General features: G+C 38.8%; 1 protein-coding gene across 3 annotated transcripts in view; it reads left to right on the top strand.

Moving 5' to 3' along the window:
• The window catches only part of LOC132815776 (probable mitochondrial glutathione transporter SLC25A40), a 64,148-nt gene extending 39,087 nt beyond the window's left edge, over positions 1-25,061 (top strand). For 2 of the 3 annotated variants that reach the window (XM_060824966.1, XM_060824965.1), the window contains exons 7-11: positions 1,976-2,149; positions 9,110-9,219; positions 15,433-15,511; positions 23,528-23,608; positions 24,272-25,061. In XM_060824966.1, coding sequence (XP_060680949.1) covers positions 1,976-2,149; positions 9,110-9,219; positions 15,433-15,511; positions 23,528-23,608; positions 24,272-24,408 — 581 coding nt within the window. In that variant the 3' untranslated portion in view covers positions 24,409-25,061. The remainder of the gene's footprint in view (positions 1-1,975; positions 2,150-9,109; positions 9,220-15,432; positions 15,512-23,527; positions 23,609-24,271) is intronic. The other variant, XM_060824967.1, reaches the window with a different exon arrangement.
• The last annotated feature ends 2,278 nt before the right edge of the window (positions 25,062-27,339 follow it).

Genomic DNA, 27,339 nt, shown 5'->3' with positions numbered 1-27,339 from the left:
AACAGACTTGCTGGATTGAATAGCCTATTTCTTCTTCATCTTATGACCTTAGAATGTAACATAGCTTGATAAGGATACTTGTTAAATAATTAACAATTAACTTGTTTAATGTGTTCTGTTGATTTTAACAAAATTATGCATTTTGTGTATGTCACCTAGCTGCTCAATTAACTAATTTACAAAAGGATGATTTCTTGGAAATATTATATTCTTGGCTTATCCTTGTATGCTTTCATATTCTCATGGGCAATGTCTAGAACATTGTTTGCACAGCAGTTCTACAAATGATTAATGTTAGAACTAGAGATATGAGGATTTAGTTAATTGGACATCAGACCAAGAAAACTCACAGGGTGGCAGGCATTGGCAAAGTTTGGTCATTGTAAAGTTCATAGATTAAATTTTAATTATAGTGCTGGATCTCAGATGATTAGACAAATCTCCTATTTGGTAAGTCATCAGAGACCACACAGACAAAGAAAATGCACATCAGGGAAATTCTGCAACGAGGAGCTACATGGGAATTATTTCAGAAACTACAACTTCTGATGCTCCTGAGGAGTCACCATGAAAGTGAGTTAGAATTGGCTACTTTGGATAGTTCCACTGTACTTTTCTGCCTAATTACCCAATAGATTTTGATCTGTTTAAACTTTTGTCTGGTATCCAAGTAATTGAGTCACCTATGACACCATCATCACTATACAAGTTTGTAGAATATGGTTATCGCCAAAGTAGTCACTTTGCAGAACCGCCTTATGTCAGTTCACAATCATCTCGATGTCTAGGTTTCCCCAGAATTGCATTTGTCTAATCATTCAGTTATATCCCAGTATATCGTATGGGCAGCTCTAGCTCTACCTGCACTGCTGTCATAGCTCTTTACATTCTCTCTCTGCTACTGAATGAAACTTGACCATCTCACCTTGTGTTTGATTTTTTTTTCCCAATCTGCTTCCATTTCTTTAGCAACCGAAATTGGGGGTACTTTATCAGAAGTCTCGTGAAACAATCAGGGAATTTGTTTAACCACCCCACCTGGACTTGATCTCTTTCAATTGGGGACCATCTCAAAAAAAGAGGGGTTTTTGAATCATTTAACCATGACAGACTGAAGGTTATTTGTCCTAACTGATGCATCAAAAGCATCTGTTGCATCTACAAAGTATATATTTCAGCTTGACATAAAGTATTGTGATATAAATCTATGGCTGTTTCTCTGGAGTGTCGGAGGCTGATGGGGTGACCTTATAGAGGCTTATAAAATCATGAGGCTACTCCAGTGGTGGAGATTAGTACAATTGCAACATTTAAAAGGCATTTGGATGGGTATATGAATAGGAAGGTTTTGGAGGGATATGGGCCGGGTGCTGGCAGGTGAGACTAGATCGGGTTGGAATATCTGATCAGCATGAATGGGTTGGACCGAAGGATCTGTTTCCGTGCTGACTATCTTTATGACTCTATATTGAAACATTTAAAGTTTCAGTTTGATTTTGCTGTAAAATCAGATGCTTTTAATATTTTTGATCTAATATCTAGTTCAGTAGGAAATTACATTTTTTAATAGTGCTGTTTCTGACACGTGCTACATTCCTATTAGATGTAATATTTTAAGGTTACATTCTATCCCATTATTTGCACATTCATTTCTTTAATTCAACTGTATCCCCCAGTGTTAAAACCAACGTACATGTATACTTAAATCAATTCTGGATACTTTTATAGGAATGCTACCTAATACCTGACCATTAGTATGCAAAGTAGTAGTACTGCTTAACTCCAATTAACACAAAAACTAGGGTAGACACAGTAAAATAATAGTAAGTGTCTTATAATCAGTGGTTTCAAAGCTCTCTAAGACAGCTGCCCTGTGGTCCTTTGGGATTATGACAACTTTGCCTTTTTAATACTCCTGATTTTACACAATATAATGATTGAATTTTCCTAATCTTTGTGCTTACTTGTGTTTCAGTGGGTGCAGTAACTGTCATAAGTCCCTTGGAGCTAATCAGAACAAAAAGCCAGTCTCGGAAGCTGACGTATAGAGAACTGGGTAGTGTTGTTAAGATCGCAGTAGCACAAGATGGATGGCTTTCTCTCTGGAGGGGCTGGGGACCCACAGTGCTCAGAGATGTGCCATTCTCAGGTTAGTCTAATGAAAGCCATTTGCGACTACTGAGTGCTCCAAGGATTAATGCTTCTGGTAATATCTGTTATAAAGTTGTTGATTGGAAATTTGCCTTAAAAGTAATTCAGCAATTTTCTCATCTAAATCAAGTTTAGTTAAAGAATTAAATCTCTTTTCTCATGTTGTAGCTATGTTTTTTGTGCTCTTGCCGTTGACTTACACAACAGTCTATTCCCTCTTTTTTGCCTGTTCCAAACCTTCAGAAACGCGTTCGAGAACTTTGATGTCTCCTCCTTCGGCCGTTTTCTTCTTTCGCTTGTTCTATAATCTTTGTCTGAAAGCACTTCACCTTTAAAAGGTGTTGGCTGCCTTAGTATTTGACTCCTCTTATCCCAGTGGGTACACATTCATTTGATAGCGTGGGCTTGCTGGCTGCATGCACAAATTATTATCAGGTACCATGCCCATTGCAAGAGCTAAGAGAGGCTGGATAAGTTCAGTTTGTTTGATTTAGAGCAGAGAAGGTTGAGAGGGTACCAAATTGAAGTGCATGGACAGGCTGGATAGAAAGCAGTTGTTCCCCCCAATTTGAAGGGTCAGTAATAGGGCACAATTTTAAGATGAAAGGCAGGAAGTTTAGAGGGGATTTAAGGAAAACATTTTTCACCCGGGGTAGTGGGAATCTGGAATGTATTGTCTGGAAAGGAGTTGAGGTGGTTAACCTCACAACCTTTGCAAAGTACTTACACGAGCACTTAAAATGTCCTAGCATTCAAGACTGTAGGCCAAGTGCAGAAAAGTGGAAGTAGTGTAGATTTCTTGTAGCTTTTGTTGGTGCACCCTTGCTGTGCTGAAGGGCCTCTTCTGTACTGTATGATTAACATAGAAACAAGAAACAGAATTTGGCCATTCGGCCCTTTGGATCCGTCCTGCCATTCGGTAAAATCATAGCTAATCCTTTACTTCAGTGCCATAGTCCAATTCTCTCCCTGTACCTATTAATGCCTTTAAAGACTAGAAAATGCATTCCTTGAATCTATTTCTTATACTTATGTGTCTATGTTGTATTAGTCTGATTCTCACCATGCCCTCTTGCACTCATTGATTTCTTAGCCCCAATCCTTGCAATGACATGTTAGCAATAATACCATGAAGGAGATGAAATAATGCCTTCTGGCTGACCAAAAAGGCATTTAATGAAGTTATGGAGAAGGCATGATCAGAGTATAAAATTTCTGCAACTGAAATTTGAGGTTCCCTAAACTTTCATAGCTTTGAATATGCAGATTATAACTATCATTTTGTCATAATATATGAAAAACCAAGCCTTTGCATTTAGAGCTTTGATCCCTCACAGACAATTGCATTCAGCTAGAATAACAATAGCAATTACAGAAGATCCCACAAACAAATTTAAGTAAGTGTTCAAAAATCTATTATAGTGATATTAGTTGAGAAATAAATGTTGACTAAGTCACTAAGAAAGTTTGGTTTTTTGAAGCCAAAAACATCAGCACAATCCATGCTGGTTGATTTCTTTTGGCTACTATTTAAACACAAAGGGACTAATACAGTAAAAGATATTGCCTTTGACTTTGTTATGGTATTTGAGTTTAAGTATTAAAATACTTAGACCTGTAATTGCTTGATTGATTAGAATCTTATCTGAAAAATAGTACATTCAGATGTGGAAGGAATGAATTGTTTTCATTTAAAAAAATATTTTTCAATCCTATTAGTAATCTTTTTTGTCTTTTGATAGAAGAAATAAAACAGCAGGAAATTGACTGTGTCCTTTAAGTAATTGTAATGGCAGGACTGATGTAAAAAGAGAGACTGGAGAGGTTAATATTTACTGGTGTTTAGAAGAATGAAGGAAAATCAAATTAAAACCTATAAAATCCTAACGGGACTAGAGGGTAAATGCAGAAAGGGGAGTCCATAACCTGAGGTCACAGTCTAACATTATGGGTTATGCCTGTGAAATTCTCTGCTAGAGAATATAGTTGAGGTCAAAACATTGAATTTTCAACGAGTTAGATATGGCAGTAAGGGCTAAAGTGGTCAAGGGATATTGGAAGAAAGCCAGAACAGGGTACTGAATTGGAAGATAAGACTTGATTTTGAATGGCAGTACAGGCCTGAAAGGACAAATGGCCTACTCCTCCTATTTTTTTGTGCTTCTATATTTGTAATAAAAACCTTTGTTTTGAGTACCAAAACAACTTTAATCTTTCAAATTAATTTGCTTAAATTATTGCTGTAGAAATGGATATTCCTTTCTGTTGCAAGAAATATAAATGGTAAACAAAGGCAAATTACAGTTGGAACAAACATAATCAACCATCCATAAACCTCCTTAATTAAGGATAATGGGTATGAATTCTGGATATTGAGGGAAAGTGATTTTCTTTGCCCTGAGGAATTGTTTTACTGCTATTTGGTAGCATGACTTTGTACAATGTAAGAAAGAGTTGGGGTGAGAAAAGTCGTTTACCAAGCTTGATGCTTCCACTTCCATTTTTTGCAATCTATCCCATCAATTTACTCTTAAGAATATTTGTTAATTTTTATATCACCAATAAAGTAACCAAGTAGAAGTTGGAAGTGTTCATACATCCTCACAATCATTCTGGGCCTGGTTGTTTCCATCATACTCCACCTTTTCTGTTATACATGCAACACACAGGCACATATAGAACATAGAACATAGAAGGATACAGCGCAGTACAGGCCCTTCGGCCCTCGATGTTGCGCCGACCGAATGCTACCTAACCTATACTAGCCCAATAACTTCCAAATGCCTATCCAATGCCCGCTTAAATGACCATAAAGAAGGAGAGTTCACCACTGATACGGGCAGGGCATTCCATGAACTCACAACCCGCTGTGTGAAGAATCTACCCCTAACATCTGTCCTATACCTACCACCCCTTAATTTAAAGCTATGTCCCCTAGTAACACCTGACTCCATTAGCGGTATAAGGTTCTTAGTATCTACCCTATCTAATCCCCTAATCATCTTATACACTTCTATCAGATCTCCCCTAAACCTTCTCTTCTCCAATGAGAACAGCCCCAAGTGCCTCAGCCTTTCCTCATAAGATTTTCCTACCATTCCAGGCAACATCCTGGTAAACCTCCTCTGCACTCGTTCTAAAGCTTCCACATCCTTCCTATAGTATGGTGACCAAAACTGCACACAATACTCCAGATGAGGCCTCACCAGAGTCTTATACAACTGCAACATGACCTCAGGACTCCGGAACTCAATTCCTCTGCCAATAAAGCCCAGTACACCATATGCCTTCCTCACAGCACTATTTACCTGGGTGGCAACTTTCAGAGATCTGTGTACATAGACACCAAGATCCCTCTGCTCATCCACACTACCAAGTAGCCTACCATTAGCCCAGTAATCCATCATCTTGTTATTCCTACCAAAGTGAACGACTTCGCACTTAGCTACATTGAATTCCATTTGCCACATTTCCGCCCAGCTCTGCAACTTATCTATATCCCGCTGTAACCTACCACTTCCTTCCTCACTATCCACAACTCCACCGACTTTTGTGTCATCCGCAAACTTGCTTACCCAGCTTTCAAGTCCTTCCTCTAGATCATTTATAAAGATAACAAAAAGCAATGGTCCCAAAACAGATCCTTGTGGTACACCGCTAGTAACTGCGCTCCAAGATGAACATAATCCATCAACTACTACCCTCTGTCTCCTTCCAGCCAGCCAATTCCTAATCCAAACCTCTAATGTATCCACAATGCCATACCTCCGAAGTTTTAGCATTAGCCTACCATGGGGAACCTTATCGAACGCCTTACTAAAATCCATATGCACAACATCTACTGCTTTACCCTCATCCACTTCCTTAGTCACCTTCTCAAAGAACTCAATAAGGTTTGTGAGGCACGACCTGCCCTTCACAAAACCATGCTGGCTATCCCTGATCACGTTATTCCTACCCAGATGTTCATAAATCTTATCCCTTACCATTCTCTCTAAGACTTTGCCCACCACTGAAGTCAGACTCACTGGCCTATAGTTACTAGGGCTATCCCTACTCCCTTTCTTGAACAATGGGACCACATTCGCTATCCTCCAGTCCTCTGGTACTATTCCCGTAGACAATGACAACATAAAAATCCAGGCCAATGGCTCTGCTATCTCCTCCCTAGCTTCCCATAGGATCCTGGGGTAAATGCCATCAGGCCCAGGAGACTTATCTATATTCATCCTTTCCAGTATTCCCAAAACCTCCTCCCTGCATATTTCCAGGGCATTCATTCTAATTATTTGTGATTCCATATTCACATCAGCAACAGTGTCCTGTTCCTGAGTGAATACTGATGAAAAGACACACATATGATGTACCTCTCCCAAAATCTTAAGAAGCAGTGGATTTAGATGAGCATTTCCTCACAGATAACCTGGATATGTGGAGGGATGTTTGATAAATTGTAATATAACAGACATAGGATGCCCTCCATGTAAACTAAATGCACTACTTGGATTAAGTATGATTAATCATTCCTGTATCCGAACCATCTCTCAGATCCACAAACATTTATGTGCATCCAAAACTTGGGTAAAGGTAATGAGTCACACGATTGAACAGAGAACTTCTATTATTTTGTTCTAAGTTACACGGGGATATGTACTATTACACAATCCTTTTGTCTTTGTTAGCTGGTGATATTTATACAAATATGCATTTCCTTAGAACACTACTCGACAGACAAGTTTATTTAATTTTGAATGTATTTAGTATTAATTATAGTCAGCCATTTAAGTTTAATTACAGTAACTTTTTTGCTATTGTCAATGTGGATAACAAAGAGCTTGATTTTCTTCGACCTTTAGACGTAAAGTTAATTTGCGATTTGGTTGTTCACTAATGTAGGAGCATGCTATGGACTTATTGTGAACAGTGTGCAAGCTTTAAAATGACTTGTATGAAGTAGAGGGGCAATGGTGTCTGGGGAGGTAATGAAGTTGTATTCCGGTCACTTTGCCAATAGTCTAGAGGCTGAGGCTAAAGCTCTATGGACATAAATTTGATCCCACCATGGCAAATGGTGAAATTTGAGTTTGATTCATTAATCTGGATTTAAAATGCTGGTCTAGTGATGACAATGGAAACCATTGACAATTGCCATAAAATTCCATCTAGTCCACGAATATCTTACAGAGAGGGAATATCTATTATCCTCGCCTGGTCGGCTTACTCATTGAGTATAGAAGTTGGGAGGTCATGTTACAGCTGTACAAGACATTGGTTAGGCCACTAACGGAATACTGCATGCAATTCTGGTCTCCCTACTATATAATGATGTTGTGAGACTTGAAAGAGTTCAGAAAAGATTTATAAGCGTGTTGCCAAGTTTGGAGGGTTTCAGCTATAGGGAGAAGCTGAATAGGTTGGAGCTATTTTCCCTGGAGCATCTGAGGCTGATGGGTGACCTAATAGAAATTTATAAAATCGTGAGGGGCATGGTTAGGGTGAATAGCAAAGGTCTTTTTGATAGGGTGGGGGAGTTCAAAACTAGAGGGTACAAGTTGAGAGGGGAAAAGATTTAAAAAGGAACAAAAGGGCAACCTTTTCACAGAGGGTAATGCATGTATGGAATGAGCTGCGAGAGGAAATGGTGGAGATTGGTACAATTACATTTTAAAAACATCTTGAGTGGCAAATGAATAGGAAGGATTTAAGAGCAATATGGGCCAAATGCTGGCAAATGGACTAGATTAGGTTAGAATATCTGGTTGGCGTGGATGAGTTGGGCAAGAGGTCTGTTTCATGTTGTACATCTCTGATTCTAGATTCACAGCAACATGGTTGAGCCGTAAATGCCCTCTGAAATAGTCTAGTAACCTACTCAGTTCCACCTCACCACTACAAAGTCTGATAAAAGATATGAAACCAGACTGAGCAGTCAACATTGACCAAAGAACTGGAATTAATGGTGATGCACACATCCCTTTTGATCCTGTAAAATTCTCCACGCTAGCATTTGAGGACTTGTGGGAAATTGGGAGAGCTATCCCACCGACTGATTAAGTAATAACCTGACTGGCATTCACACTGAATCATAGCTAGATATTAATTTTAAGCTATTCCCAGGTATGTCCTGTCTCAGCAGCAGGAAAAACCTATCAGAGGTAATGTCACACTGGCATACAGTTGGGAGGGTCTAGCCGCAATATTGACTGCAGTAACCACAAAGGATCAGGGTATGGGTCAGTCATGGACAGGAAAGTCTAACTTTCTTTTTCTTTTTTCCTTCTTTTGCAATAAATTGTCTTGAATTAAAATTAATGGCAACATCCCTTAATCCCGTATTGATGGATCTCAATTAGACTTGTTATATACCATATGGTCCAGGTAGTCCATACAATGTACTATACACAATATGGTGGCAGTGTTTTTGGCACATTTCATTTATCAGGTATTAACTTGCACTTGAGGTTACTTTAGAAAGAAATATACATGCTTCTTATTTTTCTTCCTGTGCAGAATCTCATTTCTGTTCTGTGCCTTACCTCTAATTGCTCTAACTTTGATTTAGCTACAGTATCACTTGAGGCCTATTAATGAAATTCATTTTCAATCTGATCTTTTATTATTTTATCAGGAAAAAGTGCACTTGATTTCTAATTGAGACAAATGACAGCATTGCTTGTTTTGCTGAGGTGCTGACTATAAGTTACTAGATCAGTGTAACAATGAAATGTTGGCCATTTACAAATGTAACTGCACAATGTTTTCATTTCTCCTTGGCAATTAAATTATATTGAGCAGATGCTTGGAAAGAAAACGGTTGCTGAATGAAAAATAATTGATGGATTTCCACATTAGTCTGTGTGCACTTTGTTGGGGGTGTGATTGGTTTGTAATGAGAAGGTGTGTTGCCTGAAAATGGTGAGCTTTGCAATAGTTTTAATACAACTGTGTCCCCCCACAGCAATTTACTGGTTTAATTATGAGCTGATGAAGAGCCAGTTATGCAAGAAATACAATAAGAATGAACCTACATTAACGATCAGCTTTTCCTCAGGAGCAACATCAGGCGCAGTAAGTCTGATTCCAGTTATGTAAATATTAAGTGAAGGGTACAATTGGTCATTTTAGATAACCAGTTGAAACCAAATGTTTTTCTACATAAATCTGTACTAACAAAGTCTTTGTAATTATTTACAATTCAACATTTTAAAGGTCATAATTTTCTTGCAATGTGGTGAATATTAAATTTGCTCTTTACATAAATATTTATTATATACAATTTAACATAATAAGTATAACAAAATATAACATCCTATAAAACATTTCTCCATGCCCATTAATACTTCAGAGAATTATCAGTTTAATTTTGTATTGAAATACTTCAGAGTTTTGGGTTTTTTTTTTAGCATGTTGTTCTTGAAATTTGAAAACCTGAGATACCCTGAAAGGATGTTTATGGAAAATGTCAGTCTGAATACTGAAGTTGTTTGAGTGGTTGTCCATAGTAGCATTACTTGATTATAATTGTTCCATTTTATCTATGGAAATCTACTGTGCCATTACCGTATTTCAGCACAATATTTTTCAATCTCTTGTGTAAATGTTTCAGAATTGTATATCTTTCATCCCAAAACCCTTTTTTCTGCTTTTCTGTGACTTCTGAGAATGAATTAATGTGTTTAATGATAGGCACCAGGAATATGTAAGCATTGGCTTGCTTGTGTACCATAACCACTGTAATCCCTAATGTCACACCTCACCGGGATATTACACCGGAAATAATTGCATCATTGCAAAAGTTAGAAGATTTATCAATGTTCATACAGTTCCCCAATTTGCCTGTCTGTTAGAAATTCTAAAAGAAAGCATGGACCAAGTTTCTCTACTTAACAAGAATTATTATTTATTACAAATCAAGATCCTAGCTACAGGTAAACAATGTTAACAATTAACATACATCTTTACTCATTAAAATTGCTTACTGCCTTATAAAACTTGCCCCTGCACACTCATTCAGAAACATTCAGACAGAAAGACCTTGGTGTTGTGGGTGGAGAGGAAAAACTGGAAGGAAGTTCATTGGACCACTTTCCACAGCGTTTACTGATATAATCTTGCACCTTGTCAGAACACTGCTATTCATGAGTCTGTCTTCTCTACATATTTTTGCCTTATTGTAGGAGGCACAGAATCACTGGTTCACAAAATTACAAAGTCTCTCAGTAAAAGGTTAAAAGCCCCAGTTTACAGCAACTGATAAAGAAAAACAACTGGGCTTTCTTCAGGATTTAGATTTTTGTTTAGTGCAGAGAGAGAGAGAAAGAGACATCACCTTCTTTCAAAGGTTCCTCGCCATATCATTCACAGCCACGTGTATTTACTTGTGGTTACTTGGGTTAGTTGTTGGCAGGCAGAAAGCTTTTGTCATCAACAACTGGTTACCACTCCACAGACCAATCAGCTATTCATGGTCGGCCAAATCTTTCTTTGTATACCCCTAGTGCAAGTTCGTCTGTTGTTAACCTTTTCTAGCAGTAGTATAAAGACAACTTACAATAAGTGTTGGTAAGTTTAAAAAGTGCAACAATCCATTGCACAATAATTCGCTTTCAAAACTTCATTTTCCATTTTAGTCCACAGCAAAAATACAAAAAAAATGTAAATGCTCTTTATAAATTGCAAAAGCATCTTTTTACACCCTTCATCTAGTATTTCTGCTGAAATTGCTGATTTGAAATTTGAGCTTCCGAACCAGGATGTATAAAATTGCACTGTATCTTATAGATAAGGTCTCATCATTCATAAGCACAACATTTAAGACCAGTGGCCTAGATTCTTCCATTTTAATGGCAGCAAAATTATCACCATTTAGGCCTCATTTCAGTTGTGAAGCTAGTGTATAAATAAAAACGTTGCTGTCCGTAAAATGTTTGCTTCAAATTTGCTGCTAAACCCACTCAATGCACGAAATAAAAAAACTTGATGAGATCTAAATTGGTTTTTAATGTCTTCCAATTCATAATTATTGCTGAGTAACCCTTCTAGCCTGTAAAATTAGTTGATATATTGTGGAATACCAAATTCCCAATCAGGATAAAGATTTTCCATAACATCATAATAATTAACTTTGATATGATAGCTTCCTTCGTCACATTTGTGTGACTCATCTTTTTATTGCATTGTAAAATGATAGGAAATGAAGGACAATCAGGGCATTTTACTTTCTGGTTTGCTGTCTGAAAATGCTTCATGATAGTTTACTTGGTGACGTCATTACAGGATGATACAGATTTTCTATAGATAGCACCAGAATCAGATTCGTGATCCCAGCTGACGTTATAATTGGAGAACTCCAATTCTAGACTGAAGTCTAAGTTGCTGGATCGTTTTTCTTGTATTTAAGAACATAGTCTTTAATTGAAACACAGGCAAGCAATACTACAGATCATGTTTTAATAATAAAACGAATTTATTATCCATAAACCAGATAAAAATGAATAAACCAGGCGATTTACATATGAGTCCATTTGAAAGATTTCAAATCAATAAAAGTGCAATATGCTATTTATCTCAATACTGTACCTTTTACTGTATTCAAACACTGTAGTTAAATCCTTTCTCTAACACAATTATTGGTTTTACCGAATTGATTCTTTCAACTTTCAATCTTGAAAGTTTGATAGTCTTCTCGTCCTCCAATAGGCATATAATTGAGCTTAGACTTTCTCAGCTTTGAATGACCCCTTTGGGGTTCAAACAAATGCTTCTTGTCTGGAGTTTTAAAACTAAAATCTTTATGCTGTGATAACCATTTGCCTAACTTTTCAAAACCATCTCCTTTGTCTAGAAGAAACTTGCATATAAGCAACTTCAAGTAGATATTCTGTGAACTGAATCCAAAATCTTTACAAGCTGTGGGTGGTTCTCTCAAGCACAAAACTCCAGATTCTTCTGAATGAAAGCAAGTTCGTGCTCTTCAATATTTTACTGTCTGCTTGTAAAACTCTCCCAACATAAACAACATAATGTTGCTCTTTCACGAAGGTTCTCTCATACTGTTTTTATTTTTAAAAAAAGGCTTTAGAAAAACTAACAAGTTAATTATTAAACCCCCTCAAACACACAGACCAAATCTCTCATGTCACTTACTCAAAATCCAACCTCTAAAATTACATTATTTATATATATTTTAATATATCTTACATCACACATTACAAGTAGAAGTCATATTGCAGAGATTACTAAATTGTATTCAATTTTGTTCAAGGTCAGCTCTGAACATCACCAATGAAAACACTTCTAATCAAATACCCTTGAAGTAAATCTTCTGAAAATCTATGTACTTGGCTGCCACTTAAACTCTAGTTTTGTTAGGGATAGTTAACTTGTTTTTTTCATTTTTTAAATTGATACTGAACATCGTATATCAGAAGGTAGTGTTAAAACTGCTGACTAAATTTTATCTTTTAAAGGTCAGATTACTCTGTAGTGTGTGGTCTAAGTTGGGGTATGTAGCTTGTGTTTTAACCTCTGCATCTTCAAAACAATGCTGTGGAGGTTAAATATAGTTGCTCACATATAAACAGTTCTGACATTGCATCTCTCTGTGCATTACGAAGCTGCTGCAAATCCAAGTGTGATATCATTTTTGCAGTATATCAGCAAGTTATCAGAATATTTGTAATTGGAATAATGAGTTGAAAGAGTAAAGATTGCAATTAATTTTAAAATTTAAACTGTCTGCGTAGTTTGGATGCAATCTGCATTCTGTTACATCTACAGTGCTAAACATAATGTGATAAAATTTCCTTGGAGTATGTCTGAAGTATAGCATGCCTGAAATGGAATTCACCATATGGGGAAAGACACATTTTGTAATTTGGACCCGGGACTAGTTTTAAGGCTAAAGATCTAACTGTCACCTGCCCTAGAATAACTTCCAGTTAAGCTTCTGGTTACCAGCTTTAGGATATTCTGGTTGTTTCTTTATTTTCATGACTATGTTATGCTTGGATGTACTACTACTGCCAATCTTGAGGAAATGTATAAGACCGTAAGAGGAGAATGAGGCATTTCAGTCCATTGAGTCTGGTCTACTATTTGATCATGGCTATGTTTTTGAAACCCATTCTCCTTCCTTCTCCCATAACCCTTGATCCCCTTAACCAAGAACCTGTCTATCTCCATCTTAAATACACTTAATGACTTGGCCTCTGCAGCCTTCTGTGGCAGTGGGTTCCATAAATTGTGGCTTAAGAAATTCCTGGGTTGTCCGTTCACTCTGAGGCTGTGCCCTCTGGTCCTGGTCTCTCTGACTAGTGGAAACATCTTCTTCATGTCCACTCTATCCAGGCATCTTAGTACTCTATAAGTTTCAATTAGATTTCCCCCCCCGCCCCCCACCCTCATCCTTCTAAATTCCATCAAGCACAGACCCAGAGTCCCCTCTATTCTCAGGATCATTGTTGCAAACTTCCTGTGGACCCCCTCTACATCCTTCCTTAAACAATGAGCTAATACTGCTCAGAATATTCCAAATGTGGTCTACCCAGAGCCTTAGCAGTCCATTTCTGCTGTTGTATTCTAACCGCCCTGAAATGAATGCCAACATTGCATTTGCCTTTCTAACTGCCAGCTAAACCTAAATACTAACCTTAAGAGAGCCCTGAACTAGGACTTGTGTCCCGTTCGCCAAGCTGGGAATTTGTGTTGCAAACGTTTCGTCCCTGTCTAGGTGACATCCTCAGTGCTTGGGACCCTCCTGTGAAGCGCTTCTGTGATGTTTCCTCCAGCATTTATAGTGGTTTGTCTCTGCCGCTTCCAGTTGTCAGTTCCAGAACACATCGATCTGGACCCAATATACCGGCCATTGCAGCGGACAGCTGGAACTGACAACCGGAAGCGGCAGATTCAAATCACTATAAATGCCGGAGGAAACATCACAGAAGTGCTTCACAGGAGGCTCCCAAGCATTGAGGATGTCACCCAGACAGGGGATGAAACGTTTGCAACACAAATTCCCAGCTCGGCGAACAGAACCACAACAACGAGCACCCGAGCTACAAATTTTCTCCCAAACTTTGAACTTAGGTCCCTTTGTGCTTTACATTTTGAAGCCTTTCCCTTTTTAGAAAATAGTCTATAGCTCTATTCTTCCTACTAAATGCATAATCTCACAATACCCATGTTGTGTCACATCTGTCACTTCTTTGCCCGCTGTCCTAACCTGTCCAAGTCCTTCTGCAGTCACCCACTTCCTCAACACTACCTGTCCCATCAGCTATCTTTGTGTCATCTGCAAACATAGCAACAGTGTCCTCCGTTCTTTTGTCCAGATGGTTAATGTATATGGTTATGGTTCCAACTTGGACTCCTACAGAACTTCACTTGTCACTGCCTGCCATCCTGAAAATGATCCCTTTATTCCACTTTCTGCCTTCTGACAGTCAGCCAATCTTCTATCCATACCAGTCTCTTGACCCTAACATCAGGGGCTCTTATCTTATTGAGCAGTCTCCTGTGCAGCACCTTGTCAAAAGCCTTTTGGAAATCCAAAACGATCACATGCGCTAGCTCTCCTTTGTCTAACTTGCTTGTTACTGGCTCAAAGAATTTCATTGTCATCAATGAAGCTTGATGAAGCTCTGCTGACTCAGCTCTTTTTACCATGCACTTTTAAGTACACTGCAATCTCATCCTTGATAATGGACTCTCAAATCTTACCATGGTCAGGCTAACCAGCCTGTAGTTTCTTAATAGTACATGTTACATTACACTATCTTATAGAAGGTGCTAATGTGTTACATTACATTCTCCGATGAGATAGGTAGGAGGGACATTTTGATGTAATGATACCCTAGGAACTGAGCATTCTCCAGGCACAAATGACCCATCCAAATTTTGTGTTCGTACCACACTGTGTGGCCCTGCCACCTTGTTAGACAATAATACTTCACAATTATAGTGAGAGACTGGTTGGATTTCTATGCCCTTTTGTTTGGTGCACAAAGCCACCTTATTGTAGGGTAGAAAGGCCACAGTGAAGCCATTATTCTGCCTGTTCAAAGTATTTCATAGTGGCTAAAGTGTGGGATATGTAGAGGGATGGGAGTATGTACCTTGCAGCAAATTTATTTCCAACAGCTTTCCTTTTATCTATGAAGAAGACAACCAGTCACAACCTGATATCTATTTTCTCAAAATAATTTAAAACTTTGCTTGTTCAGTTATATGAAAATAGGCGTGAATGCAGTAGTATGTTGCCAATATGATCATCTCTTTCAGATTGCAGCTGTATTGACTTTACCATTTGATGTGGTGAAAACCCGCAGACAAATTGAACTTGGAGAGCTGAACACAATGAGTATGTAACTTTGAGTTATGTTTGACCCAGGAATTTTGTTAGACTTATTTTCTGCAACTAATAGTCCAGATGAGCAGCAATTTTACTGGTGTGTAGTAAGTAGAAAACGATGAGTGGATTTAACATTTTTAATAAGCTTTTATATATATCTTTTTATCACTATAGGAGACATTTTCTGTAAGTATATAGTGGTGAGTGGGTGTAGATGTGCTACAGCTTGATATGGGGATGAGCCAACAGAGGCTAGGGCACAGCCTGGCATGAGGCGCAATGGCAGTGATGGGGGTATATTAGATATGGCAGAGGCATAACTTTCAAAACTTTCTTGTAGACTATGGCCCACAATCATTCTGAGGTACGATGGGGGCCATACTATTTTTAAGAAAAAAGTGGCACAACTCTAAAACTTGTGATGGACCAAGACACGCCTGGTCAGTTTCATGACCAAACCAGAGTTCAATTCTGAAAAGGCATTCCCAAAAATTAGAAATCCTGAAATTGGGGTTGCCTGGCATTTTAAAGAGCTACCAGGTTACCCTGACTTATTGAAAAATCCAGGTCAACATTACAGATCTCTGATCGTTCATCAGAATTCACCAGAATAGCTTGAGGGAACTAAAAATCTGTTACATTTTAAATTCATTTGGAGGACTTGAGATTTGCTGGCTGGGCCAGCAGGTTATTACCTATTCCTGGTCTTCCTAGAAAAGGTAGCAGTGAGCCATTGCCTTGAACTACGACTGTACATTTTGTGTAGGTGCAACTGCATTGCTGTTTAGTATGGAGTGCCAGGAGTTTCACCCTGTGGTAGCAAAGGAATGGCAATATATTTCGAAGTCAGAGTGGTGAGTGGCTTAAAGGAAAACTTCCAGGTGATATTCTCATGCATCTGCTGCTTTTGCTCTTCTAGATGGTAATGATTGCTTGTTTGGAAGGTGCTGTCTAAGGATCCTTGGTAAATGTCAGCAGTAGGTCTCTCTTAAATGGTGCACACTACTGCCGCTAAGATATTACAGATGAATATTTGTTGATATGGTGTCACTTAAATGGGTTGCATTGTCCTGGTTGGTGTCAAGTTTTTCTGTGTGTTGTCAGAGCTGCACTCATTGAAGCAAGTGGGCAAGTATTCCATTGCACTCCTGACTTGTGCCTTGTAGATGATGGACAGGCTTTGGTGAGTCAGGAGGTGAATTATTCCTAACCTCCAACCTGATATTGTAGCCACAGTATTTAGATAAAGTTAAAAATCATACTACACCAGGTTATAATCCATCAGGTTTATTTGAAAGTATAAGCTATTGGAGCTCTGCTCCTTTGTCAGATGTGGCAGGGTTGTAGGATACAGAACTTATAGTTAAAGGTCAAAGTGTCATACAACTGATGTGATGTATTGAACAAACCTGGATTGCTGTTAAGCCTTTAATCATATAGAATGAGAATGCAGGTTTTGACTGATTTAATATGTAAATCCCAGGATTTCTTTCAAATCACAGTCCTTTGATAATTTAACTTTTTATCACTTTTTTTTAAAATGTGACATCTCTGGATGGGGGGGTGGGGGATTCAGGATGGCAGCGACCCCGTAGGTCTGAGTCTGCTGAGCTGAGCTCTGTCCAGGACCCAGGCAAAGTGGGATACTTACCCTCCCCTCACCTTTTAAACCATTTAAAAATAGCTTTTCCCCCAGCAGCTGCAGTCATTCTGTATCAAGCTTTAGCAGTTTGATACATTTTAAAATGACTAAGGGTAAAGGGTCACGGAGTTTGCAACAGGCAGGCTCTTATTCTTCACACCCCCAACCCCCCCCAATGCAACAGACGCATTCACAGCCACCACGGGGGTCTTACCTGCAGAGGCAGGCTTGATCTCATAGTTTGTTCACCTCCGGGAGAAGATCGCACATCGATTGAAGAGACTCAGTCCGAGAAAAACAAATGTCTCTCCTTAAGCAAGGAAAAGCCCCAGATGACTCTACTTCGTACAGACCTATCTCCTTACTGAATGTGGACTTTAAAATTCTCTCAAAAATGTTGGCATTAAGATTGGGGAGAGTCTTGCCATTTATTATAAGAGGATCAGACTGGGTTTATTAAGGGTCGCAGATCTACTAATAATATCCAAAGAGTGTTAAACATGACAAGTCTGCCAGCAGGGAGCAATATCGGGATTAGTCATCAGAAAAGGTATTCGATCGGGTTGAATGGCCATATCTTTTTTATACAATGGAACAGTTTGGCATTGAAGAGGTCTTTATCAAGTGGGTAACAATATTATATAATGACCCGAAAGCAGCGGTGATTACCAACGGCATAAGATCGGATAGAAGTTGTTGTTAAGATGCTCCCCCTCACCACTACTATTTACACTAGTGATTGAACCACTGGCGGAAGCTGTCTGAACTGACCCTGATATAATGGCCCCGGAGGTAGGATCAGGGAAGCATAAAATCACACTTTATGCGGACAATGTCCTTTTCTTAAGTGATCCATCAATATCTATGCCCCAATTAATTCAAGTGATTAACTTATTTGGTATGTTCTCAGGTTGCAAAATTAACTTTATGAAATCAGAGGCCATGCCGTTAGGAAGTCTTACCAGCATATCCAGTCTTTTGGATGGATCCCACTTCCCCTTTTGGTAGTAACTGAGAGGTTTCTCTATTTAGGTATTTTTATTACCCCGGTATTTGGTCAGCTATGTAAAGCTAATTATGTGCATTTATTGGAGAAAATAAGGCAGGACCTCCAACGCTGGAAGATCTGCCAATATCCTGGCTAGGAAGAATAGCTTTGGTCAAGATGAATATTCTCCCTCGCCTATTATACCCCATGAGAATGCTTCCTTTGATATTGCCGAGATAGACGCTGTGTAAGCTTTATGGTTGGCTTAGCTCCTTTATTTGGAATCATAGACAGCCTCTTATTAAATTAGATAAGTTGCAGCTCCCACAAGGTCTAGATTTTCCAGATTTCAGGAAGTACCAACTGAGTTTTCTGTTATCATATGTGGCTGATTGGGTCTCTTGTGATCCACAATCAATTTGGTTGGATATTGAAGCTTCCCAAACAAAATGCCCCCTTATCAATGTATTATTTATGGATAAGGTAAGAGTTATTACGGATCATTGTAGAAACCCAATTGTACTAAATACAAACAAAGCTTGAAGGATGATATGACAGGCAAAAGTGAGGACTGCAGATGCTGGAAACCAGGGTTTAAATCAGAGTGATGCTGGAAAAGCACAGCAGGTCATACGACAAGATGAGAGTAAGTTACAAAAAACTCCCCTTTTACTCCATTAGTGGGAACATTGGGATTTCAGCCAGATTTGACTGATGTTGGATTTAAAACTTGGGAGTCCAGAGGCATCTCCTGTTTGGGAGACCTGTTCGATGGGGAGGTCATGATGTCCTTTGAACAGTTGCGTCAGAAGTTCGAGCTGCAAGAACCTTTTTCAATATTTTCAAGTATGAGACTTCATACAAAAAAAGGACCACATTGATGACTAAACCATACAAATCAGATATGGAAAGGAGAGTTCTTCAGCAGATGGGTGCACCCTCGGTCAGTACTCTCTACCACTCGCTAGGTAATAAGGTACCAAAGGATATGGAACGATTATATAAAACTGGACTCAAGAATTAGGGATGGAAATCTCCTTACAGATGTGGAAGGATATCTGGGAAAATGCCAGGAGGATCTCTATCTATAATAGAACTCAAGCTATTCAATTGAAGATACTTCATAGGGCTCATATGGCACCACAGCGGCTTGCAAAGTTCAAGGTGGAGCATCCCTAATGTGACCAAAATGTAAAATAGAAGTTGGTGCTCTCACTCACTGTTTGTGGACATGCCATAAGATTCGTAGACATCGGGACAGTGTAGCGCATGCCTTGGCAAAGATTTTGGGAATGGAGATCGGGTTGGACCCGGTGTCTCCTTTTGGGCTTTCCAAATTTTCCTTCTCTAGATGCATATGGGAAGAAACTATTTGCTATCCTTTCCTTTTGTGCAAGGAAAACATTTTAGTACATTGGGTATCGGAAAGTTCCCTCTGCACTTTCGAATTTGCATAGGATGATTATGGAATATATTCTGAGCTGAAAATGTGTTGCTGGAAAAGCGCAGCAGGTCAGGCAGCCTCCAAAGAGCAGGAGAGTAGACGTTTCGGGCATGAGCCCTTCTTCAGGAATCTTCAGGGGAATATATTCCCCTAGACTTCCTTACGAATATGGTGCACCAATAAAAGGAATTATTTTATAATACATGGCGGCCCTTTTTGAACTACACCGATGCTGATGTATTGCCCATACTGTCTAAGGCCTTTGTTTAGCCATGAGGGTGATGTTTGTTGGTTCGGGGGGGACCCTGGGAGGAAGAATCCCATATAAATATGGGTTTTCTTATGATGTGATATAATTTTATTTTGAATGCGTATTTATTTATTTACCTTTTTTGTTATTAGTAATGTACAATACTGTGGTGTATTTTTTATATATAGAATCTTCTTTCTTATATCTTATTTTGTATTCGGTGGTTTGTAGAGTAGATTAGTAGTTTTCTTAATGTTATGTTGATGCTGTTATTATACTGTTGTAAAGTGGTTACACTATTTTTGTCTTAATTTTGTAAAAGAAAACTCATCTTTTTCTTTTCAAATAAAAATATTTACAAAAAAAAGTGACATCTCCACTCGAGCAGTGCATTAAAAGTGTGAGATTAGAGTCTGTCTGTGTCCCAACCTGGAGTCAGACTGGTTCGATTTCCAAAGTGGGAATTTATAAAATGTCACAAGGATTGTGAAGAAGGTGTTTGGTATGTTTCCTTTATTTGTCAAAACATTTGAGTATCGGAGTTGGGAGGTCATGTTGTGGCTGTACAGGACATTGGTTAGGCCACTTTAGGAATTTTGCATACAATTCTGGTCTCTTTCCTATTGGAAGGATGTTGTGAAGCTTGAAAGGGTTCAGAAAAGATTTACAATGATGTTGCCAAGGTTGGAGGATTTGAGCTATAGGGAGAGGCTGAACAGGCTGGGGCTGTTCTCCTTGGAGCATCAGAGACTGAGGGGTGACTTTAGAGAGGCTTATAAAATCATGAGGGGCATGGATAGGAAAGTAGACAAAGTCTGTCCCCTGGGGTGGGGGTAGTTCAGAACTAGAGGGCATAGGTTTAGGATGAAAGGGGAAAGATATAAAAGATACCTAAGGGGCAATGTTTTTTGGCAGAGGATGGGACGTGTATGGGGTAAGCTGCCAGAGGAAGTGGTGGAGGCTTGTACAATTACAGCATTTTAAAACACATCTAGCTGAGTATATGAAGAGGAAGGGTTTAGAGGAATATGGGCCAACTGCTGGCAATTGGATTAAGATTAGGTTAAGATATCTGGTCGGCATGATGAGTTGGACCGAAGGATCTGTTTCCGTGCTATACATCTCTGATTCTCTGACTGCCTATAGATTATATATGTACTTGTTGAACAAAATAGAATCTGCAAATGCAAATTCACCCCATAGACGTGTGTGTGTGTGCACTTGACCATGTGCGTGAGTGTGATTGAGTACATGCCTGTGAGAGAGTGTGCATGTGAGTATATACTTATTCTCTCTCACATGCACATGGACACACACTGTCAAATATGCATGCGCACACGCACACGCACACTCACTCACTCACTCACTCTTTCCCTCTGACTCAAGGTTGGAATACAGACAGACTCCCACCTCTCACCTTTTAATGCATTGTCTGAGCTGAGATGTCACCTTTTTTTTATACTGATAAAACTTTCAAGTCACAGTCCTGTGATAATTTAAAGAAGTTGAGATTTACAAATTAATCATTCGAAATCTGCATTCCCATTCTAAGTGATTAAAAACTTAATAGCAATCTTGGTTTGTTCAATTCATCACATCAGTTGTATGACACTTTGATCTTTTACTATAAATTCTGCCCTATGATCCTGCCCATCTAGCTATCTGATGAAGGTGCAGTGCTCCAAAAGCTTGAACTTGCAAATAAACGTTTTTTACTACAACCTGGTACTGTGATTTTTAATTTGTTCTCCCCAGTCCAACACCAGCACCTCCATATCAGTAATTAAATAGTTCATCAAGTTCGGTTTCTAGTCAATGATAACCCCAGGCTATTGATAGTGGGGATTTGGTGAGGGCAATGTCGTGGACTAATGGCTGGATTCTCACTTGTGGGAGATTCATTACCTAGCACTATGTCAGCACAAGCTTGGATATTTTCCCAACCTTATTGCATTTGGACACAGATTGCTTCTGTATCTAAAGAGTCACAAATAGTGAACACCGCAATGATTAGTGAGCATTTCCACTTCTGACCTTTATGACACAGATTAGGTCACTGACGAAGCAGCTTGTGATGATGGGATCTAGGATTCTATACTAAAGAACTCCTGCAGGGAAGTCCTGAGGCTGACCTTTCAACCACAACCATTTCAGTTTGAGCTAGACATGACTTCAGGCAACAGCATGTTTCCCCTGATTTCCATTGACTTTGACACGGAGGAACCATAGCAGAAGTAATGTTTATCAAGTGTGGCTTGATGCCAAGGGCAGTCACTCTTATTTACCCTCTGGCTTTAGCTCTTCTGTCCATGTTTGGAGTACCACTCTAAGGTTGGGAGTTAAATGGTTCTGATGGAATAAATACTGCATCATTGGGCAGAAGGTGTGTTGTAGCACTATTGATGCCACCTTGCATCATTTTATTGCTGGTTCAAAAGGACCCCATGAAATTCTGGTCCTCTTTAGTTTGTCATTTATATAAATTATTTTGATGAGAGTATAGAAGGTGTGGTTAGTAAGTTTGCAGATAATGCCAAAATTGGTGGCATAGTAGACAGCAAAGAAGGCTTTCTAAGATTACAAAGGGATCTTGATCAAATGGGTCAATGGACTGAAAAACAGCAGATGAAGTTCAATCTGGATAAATAAGAGGTATTACATTTGGTATAACAAACAGGGGTAGGGTATATACAATTAATGGTAGGGCCTTGGGTAGTGTTGCAGAACAGGGAATCCTAGGGCTGCAGGTACATATTTCTTTGAAGCTTGCATCACAGACAGGGTGGTTAAAAAGGTCCTGCCACATTTGCCTTCGTTGCTCAGTGCTTTGAGCAGAGGAATTGGGAAGTCCTGTTGAGGTTGTAAAGGACCTTGGTGAGGACTCTTCTGGAATACGGTGTTCAGTTCTGGTCACTCAATTATAGGAAGGACGTGATTAAGCTGGAGACGATTCAGAAGAAATTTACCATTATGTTGCTGGGTATGGCAGATTGAGTTAGAAAAAAAAAGGCTGGAGAAGTAACCTTATAGAAGTTTATAAATAATGACCTAATGGTAGTTGTCTTTTTCCTAAGATCAGGGATTTCAAGACTTGGGGGGGAAGAGAGGAGTATTAAAGGTGAGACGAGAGATATAAAGTACACAAAGCAATTTTTCTTTAAACAGTGGTTTGTGTGTAGAATGAACTTCAAGGAAGTGGTAGATGTGAGTACAATTACAACCTTTTAAAAGGTGCTTGGAGAGGTACACTAATAAGAGATGGTTTGAAGGGAAATAGGCCAGGAACAGTTAGATGAGACTAGTTTAGTTTGGGATTATGTTTGGCAAGGACTGGTTGGACCAAAGGGTCTGTTTCTATGCTATATAACTCCTAGCCATATAAAATATGGAGCAAAAATTCTATCAAAAAACTACAATTCTGACCGTAAAACATCTCCCTCAGCCCCACACTATCATTCTGGTTATTAAGCTCAAGTTGTATAATAAGGTTTGAAATCTATCAATCATCTAGCCAAATCATATGCTGAATCAAGCGGATATGCTTACTAGCTATTCCACCACCTGACTCTCTATACATGGCCAAAGAAGCCAACAATAGGTTTCAATTGTCCTCTAACATGGATATCATGTTCCTAATTTCAAAATATCATCTGTCTGATGCAGTACAATCATGTATCTGTGATGATTAATTTATTTTCCAGGGTCACAAAAAACCTTAACCGCCACCTGGAAAATAATGGAAAGAATTGTAACTGAGTCTGGATTTGGAGGTTTATTTGTTGGTAAGTTTGTATGAATCTTGCATGTGGACTAGAGTTGTTTAATCAATAAATTTGAGTTTGCGTTGTAACCATTAGGTCATTGAAGCATTGAGATATGTTTTTGTGTACTTCCTGCAAATCCAAATGTGGAGTAACTAATTTTTGTACTCTTTTTAAAATAATAAGCAATAATTATTTCATTTGTAGTTTGTTCACAATTTTGTACAATAACCTATCAGTTTCATCTAACAGCCCATACTCAGAAGGCTTTCTTCCATCTAGCACGCAGTTGCATGCAAAAACCCTTTTTAAATCATTACTAATTAAAAATGTCTCTACCTTCCTTAACTTCAGTGTTCTAGTGCCTAACACGTAATAGTTGTCTTCCCTTTTGAGAAAAATAATTCCTCATCTGTTTTAAATCTGCCATCATATAGCCTAAAACTATGACCTCTTGTTCACTGTTGGATGTTTCACCTTGAAGCATTGTTTAGCCCATCAATCCAAATTTTATACATGTCCTTTACTTACAACAGACAAGGTGGACCAAAGCATCTGTTTCCATCCTGTATGGCTCCATGATTACTTATGTAATAATTGTACTAATTTAGTATGTGTGTAAGTATGAGTATTTTAGTAAATAATTGTCTTCTGGATGTAAATCATTTCTACCTTATTCTCCAGGTTTATTGCCTCGATTAATGAAGGTAGCACCAGCTTGTGCTATAATGATCAGTTCCTATGAATATGGAAAATCATTTTTTCGGAAAATAAACAGAGAGCGGGAACTAAAAGGGGATCTCCAATCAGATATCAGTTGAGAGAATCCATGCAACTGGAATTTGGAGAAACCAAAACATGGAAATGCATTTCTTGCCAAGTTAAAACCTAAATTGACAAAAGGTTCAAAATGACTTACTGCCTGTTGTACAAAAGGAGTGACCTTGGAAAATCAAGCAATACGCAGATGGAAATGAATTGTTTGTAGAATGCATTTTCTGACTCTTTGCGCTTACATTCACTAAAATGCATTCATTGTTGTGGCTCACATTCAAAGGTCCAGTCACAATGATGTGAAAGTTTGTAGAAATAATGAGATTTCCATTAAAGAAAAACAATAGGAACCAATTACGTATTTTGTATTATACAATTGTAACTCTACGTCTGAAGTTTCGCAACCTAGAGAGGGAAGAAGCGGATCCTGAAGTTGTATCTTATTGTAATTGGATGTTTAAAATGCAGCTGTAGAAATTTAAGTGCAATACTAACACAAAATGATCTTATTATAAATAAGCAAGCAATGAAATCTGCCAAATCAGATGAACAAAAATGTTTCAGAATAGTCAACTTATTGCAATGAAGATTTCTTGAAACCAGTCTAGTAAATATTAATTTGTGGAATTTTGTTTGATGAGAAATGTGACATGGTGTCAAATATGCCTTTTGTAAATTAAACAGATATTGCACACCTTAAGTCTTTGTGGTTTTAGTAATGCACTCATGTATAGAGTACATCTGAGAGTTAATATTTTTATCCTTTTATTTTTTTTCAAAGGAATTTATATTTCATCTTCCTAAAAGCAGATAAGACACCAAGTTCTAGGAGAAAAATTGAGCTGTGAAAAGATGTACATGAGCTTGCTTTGACAATTTGGTTAATGAGGATAGGGAAGGAGTCATGGTGTTCATAGATTGTGCACTCCACTATTTCTAATTAGATACTAGCTTAAAACAATACAATAATTTTTAAAATTATCACAAAGATTCTAGTGTAGTAGTAGCAGTATCCCTACCTTTAGACCAGCAGGCTCAAGTTTAAGTCCCACCTTCTCTACATATGTAATAACATCTTAGCTGGTTGATTAGGAACATATTTAAGAATCAGACGTTTTAAGAGATTTGAATGCTTGCTGCAATGTCATGGAAAGTGACTGAGGGGTCAGTGGGGGAGCACTTTGGCGCCAGCGACCATAATTCTATAAGTTTTAAAATAGTGCTGGAAAAGGACAGACCAGATCTCAAAGTTGAAGTTCTAAATTGGAGAAAGGCCAATTTTGAGGGTATTAAGCAAGAACTTTCAAAAGCTGATTGGGGGCAGATGTTTGCAGGTAAAAGGGACGGCTGGAAAATGGGAAGCCTTCAGAAATAAAATAACAAGAGTCCAGAGACCATTTATTCCTGTTAGGGTGAAACAAAAGGCTGGTAGGTATAGGGAATGCTGGATGACCAAAGAAATGGAGGTTTGGTTAAGAAAAAAGGAAGCATATGTCCGTTATAGACAGGATAGGTCATAGGAGTTTACTTGAGAGAAATCAGGAGGGCAAAAGGGGGACATGAGATAGCTTTGGCAATTAAGGTTAAGGAGAATCCAAAAGGGTTTTTTACAAATACGTTAAGGACAAAAAGGTAACCAGGGAGAGAATATGGCCCCTCAAAGATCAGCAAGGTGACCTTTGTGTGGAGCTGCAAGAGATATTGGAAGGGGGGGGGGGGGGGGGGGGGAAGAAGATACTAAATGAGTATTTTGCAACAGCATTTACTGTGGAAAAGGTCTTTTAGGGAAATAGATAGTGCCATCTTGAAAAATGTCCATATTACAGAGGAGGATGTGCTGGATGTCTTCAAATGCATAAAGGTGGATAAATCCCCAGGGTCTGAACAGGTGTACCCTAGAACTCTGTGGGAAGCTAGGGAAGTGATTGCTGGGCCCCTTGCTGAGATATTTGTATCATTGATAGTCACAGGCGAGGTGCCAGAAGACTGGAGGTTGGCTAATGTGATGCCACTGTTTAAGAAAAGTGGTAAGGACAGTAGACCAATGAGCCTGACATCGGTGGCGGGCAAGTTGTTGGAGGGAATCCTGAGGGACAGAATGTACATGTATTTGGAAAGGCAAGCACTGATTAGGGATAGTCAACATGACTTTGTGTGTGGGAAATCCTGTCTCAAATTTGATTGAGTTTTTGAAAAAGTAACAGAGGATTGATGAGGGCAGAGCAGTGGACATGATCTATATGAACTTCAGTAAGACATTCGACAAGATTCCCAATGGTTAGCAAGGTTAGATCTCATGAAATACAGGGAGAACTCGCCATTTGGATACAGAACTGGCTCAAAAGGTGGTGGAGGGTTATCTTTCCAGAGTGGAGGGCTGAGATCAGTGGAGTGCCACAAGGAGCAGTGCTAGATCCACTACTTTTTGTCATTTAAATAAATGATTTGGATATGAACATAAGTTTAGTTAGTAAGTTTCCAGATTACACCAAAATTGAAGGATAGTGGATAGTGAAGGAGGTTACCTCAGATTCTTGGGCCAATGGGCTTAGGAGTGGCAGATGGAATGTAATTTAGATAAATGAGAGTTACATTTTGGGAAAGGAACTCTTAGCAGGACTTGTACACTTAATGGTAAGGTCCTAGGGAGTGTTGCTTAACAAGGAGACCTTGGAGTGCAGGTTCATAGCTCCATATGCACTTCTGGAATATTGCGTACAATTCTGGTCTCCTTCCTATCAGAAGGATGTTGTGAAACTTGAAAGGGTTCAGAGAAGATTTACAAGGATGTTGCCAGGGTTGAAGGATTTGAGCTATAGGGAGAAGCTGAACAGGGTGGGGCTTTTTTCCCTGGAGCGTCAGAGGCTGAGGGGTGACCTTATGGAGGTTTATAAAATCATGAATGGCATGGATAGGATAAATAGATAAGGTCTTTTCCCTAGGGTGGAGAAGTCCAGAGCTAGAGGACATAGGTTCAG

Source organism: Hemiscyllium ocellatum, chromosome 5 (assembly GCF_020745735.1).
Source record: "Hemiscyllium ocellatum isolate sHemOce1 chromosome 5, sHemOce1.pat.X.cur, whole genome shotgun sequence".
Taxonomy (NCBI): domain Eukaryota; kingdom Metazoa; phylum Chordata; class Chondrichthyes; order Orectolobiformes; family Hemiscylliidae; genus Hemiscyllium; species Hemiscyllium ocellatum.
Note: the sequence above shows the minus strand (reverse complement) of the source record. Positions and strands in the feature narration are given on the sequence as shown.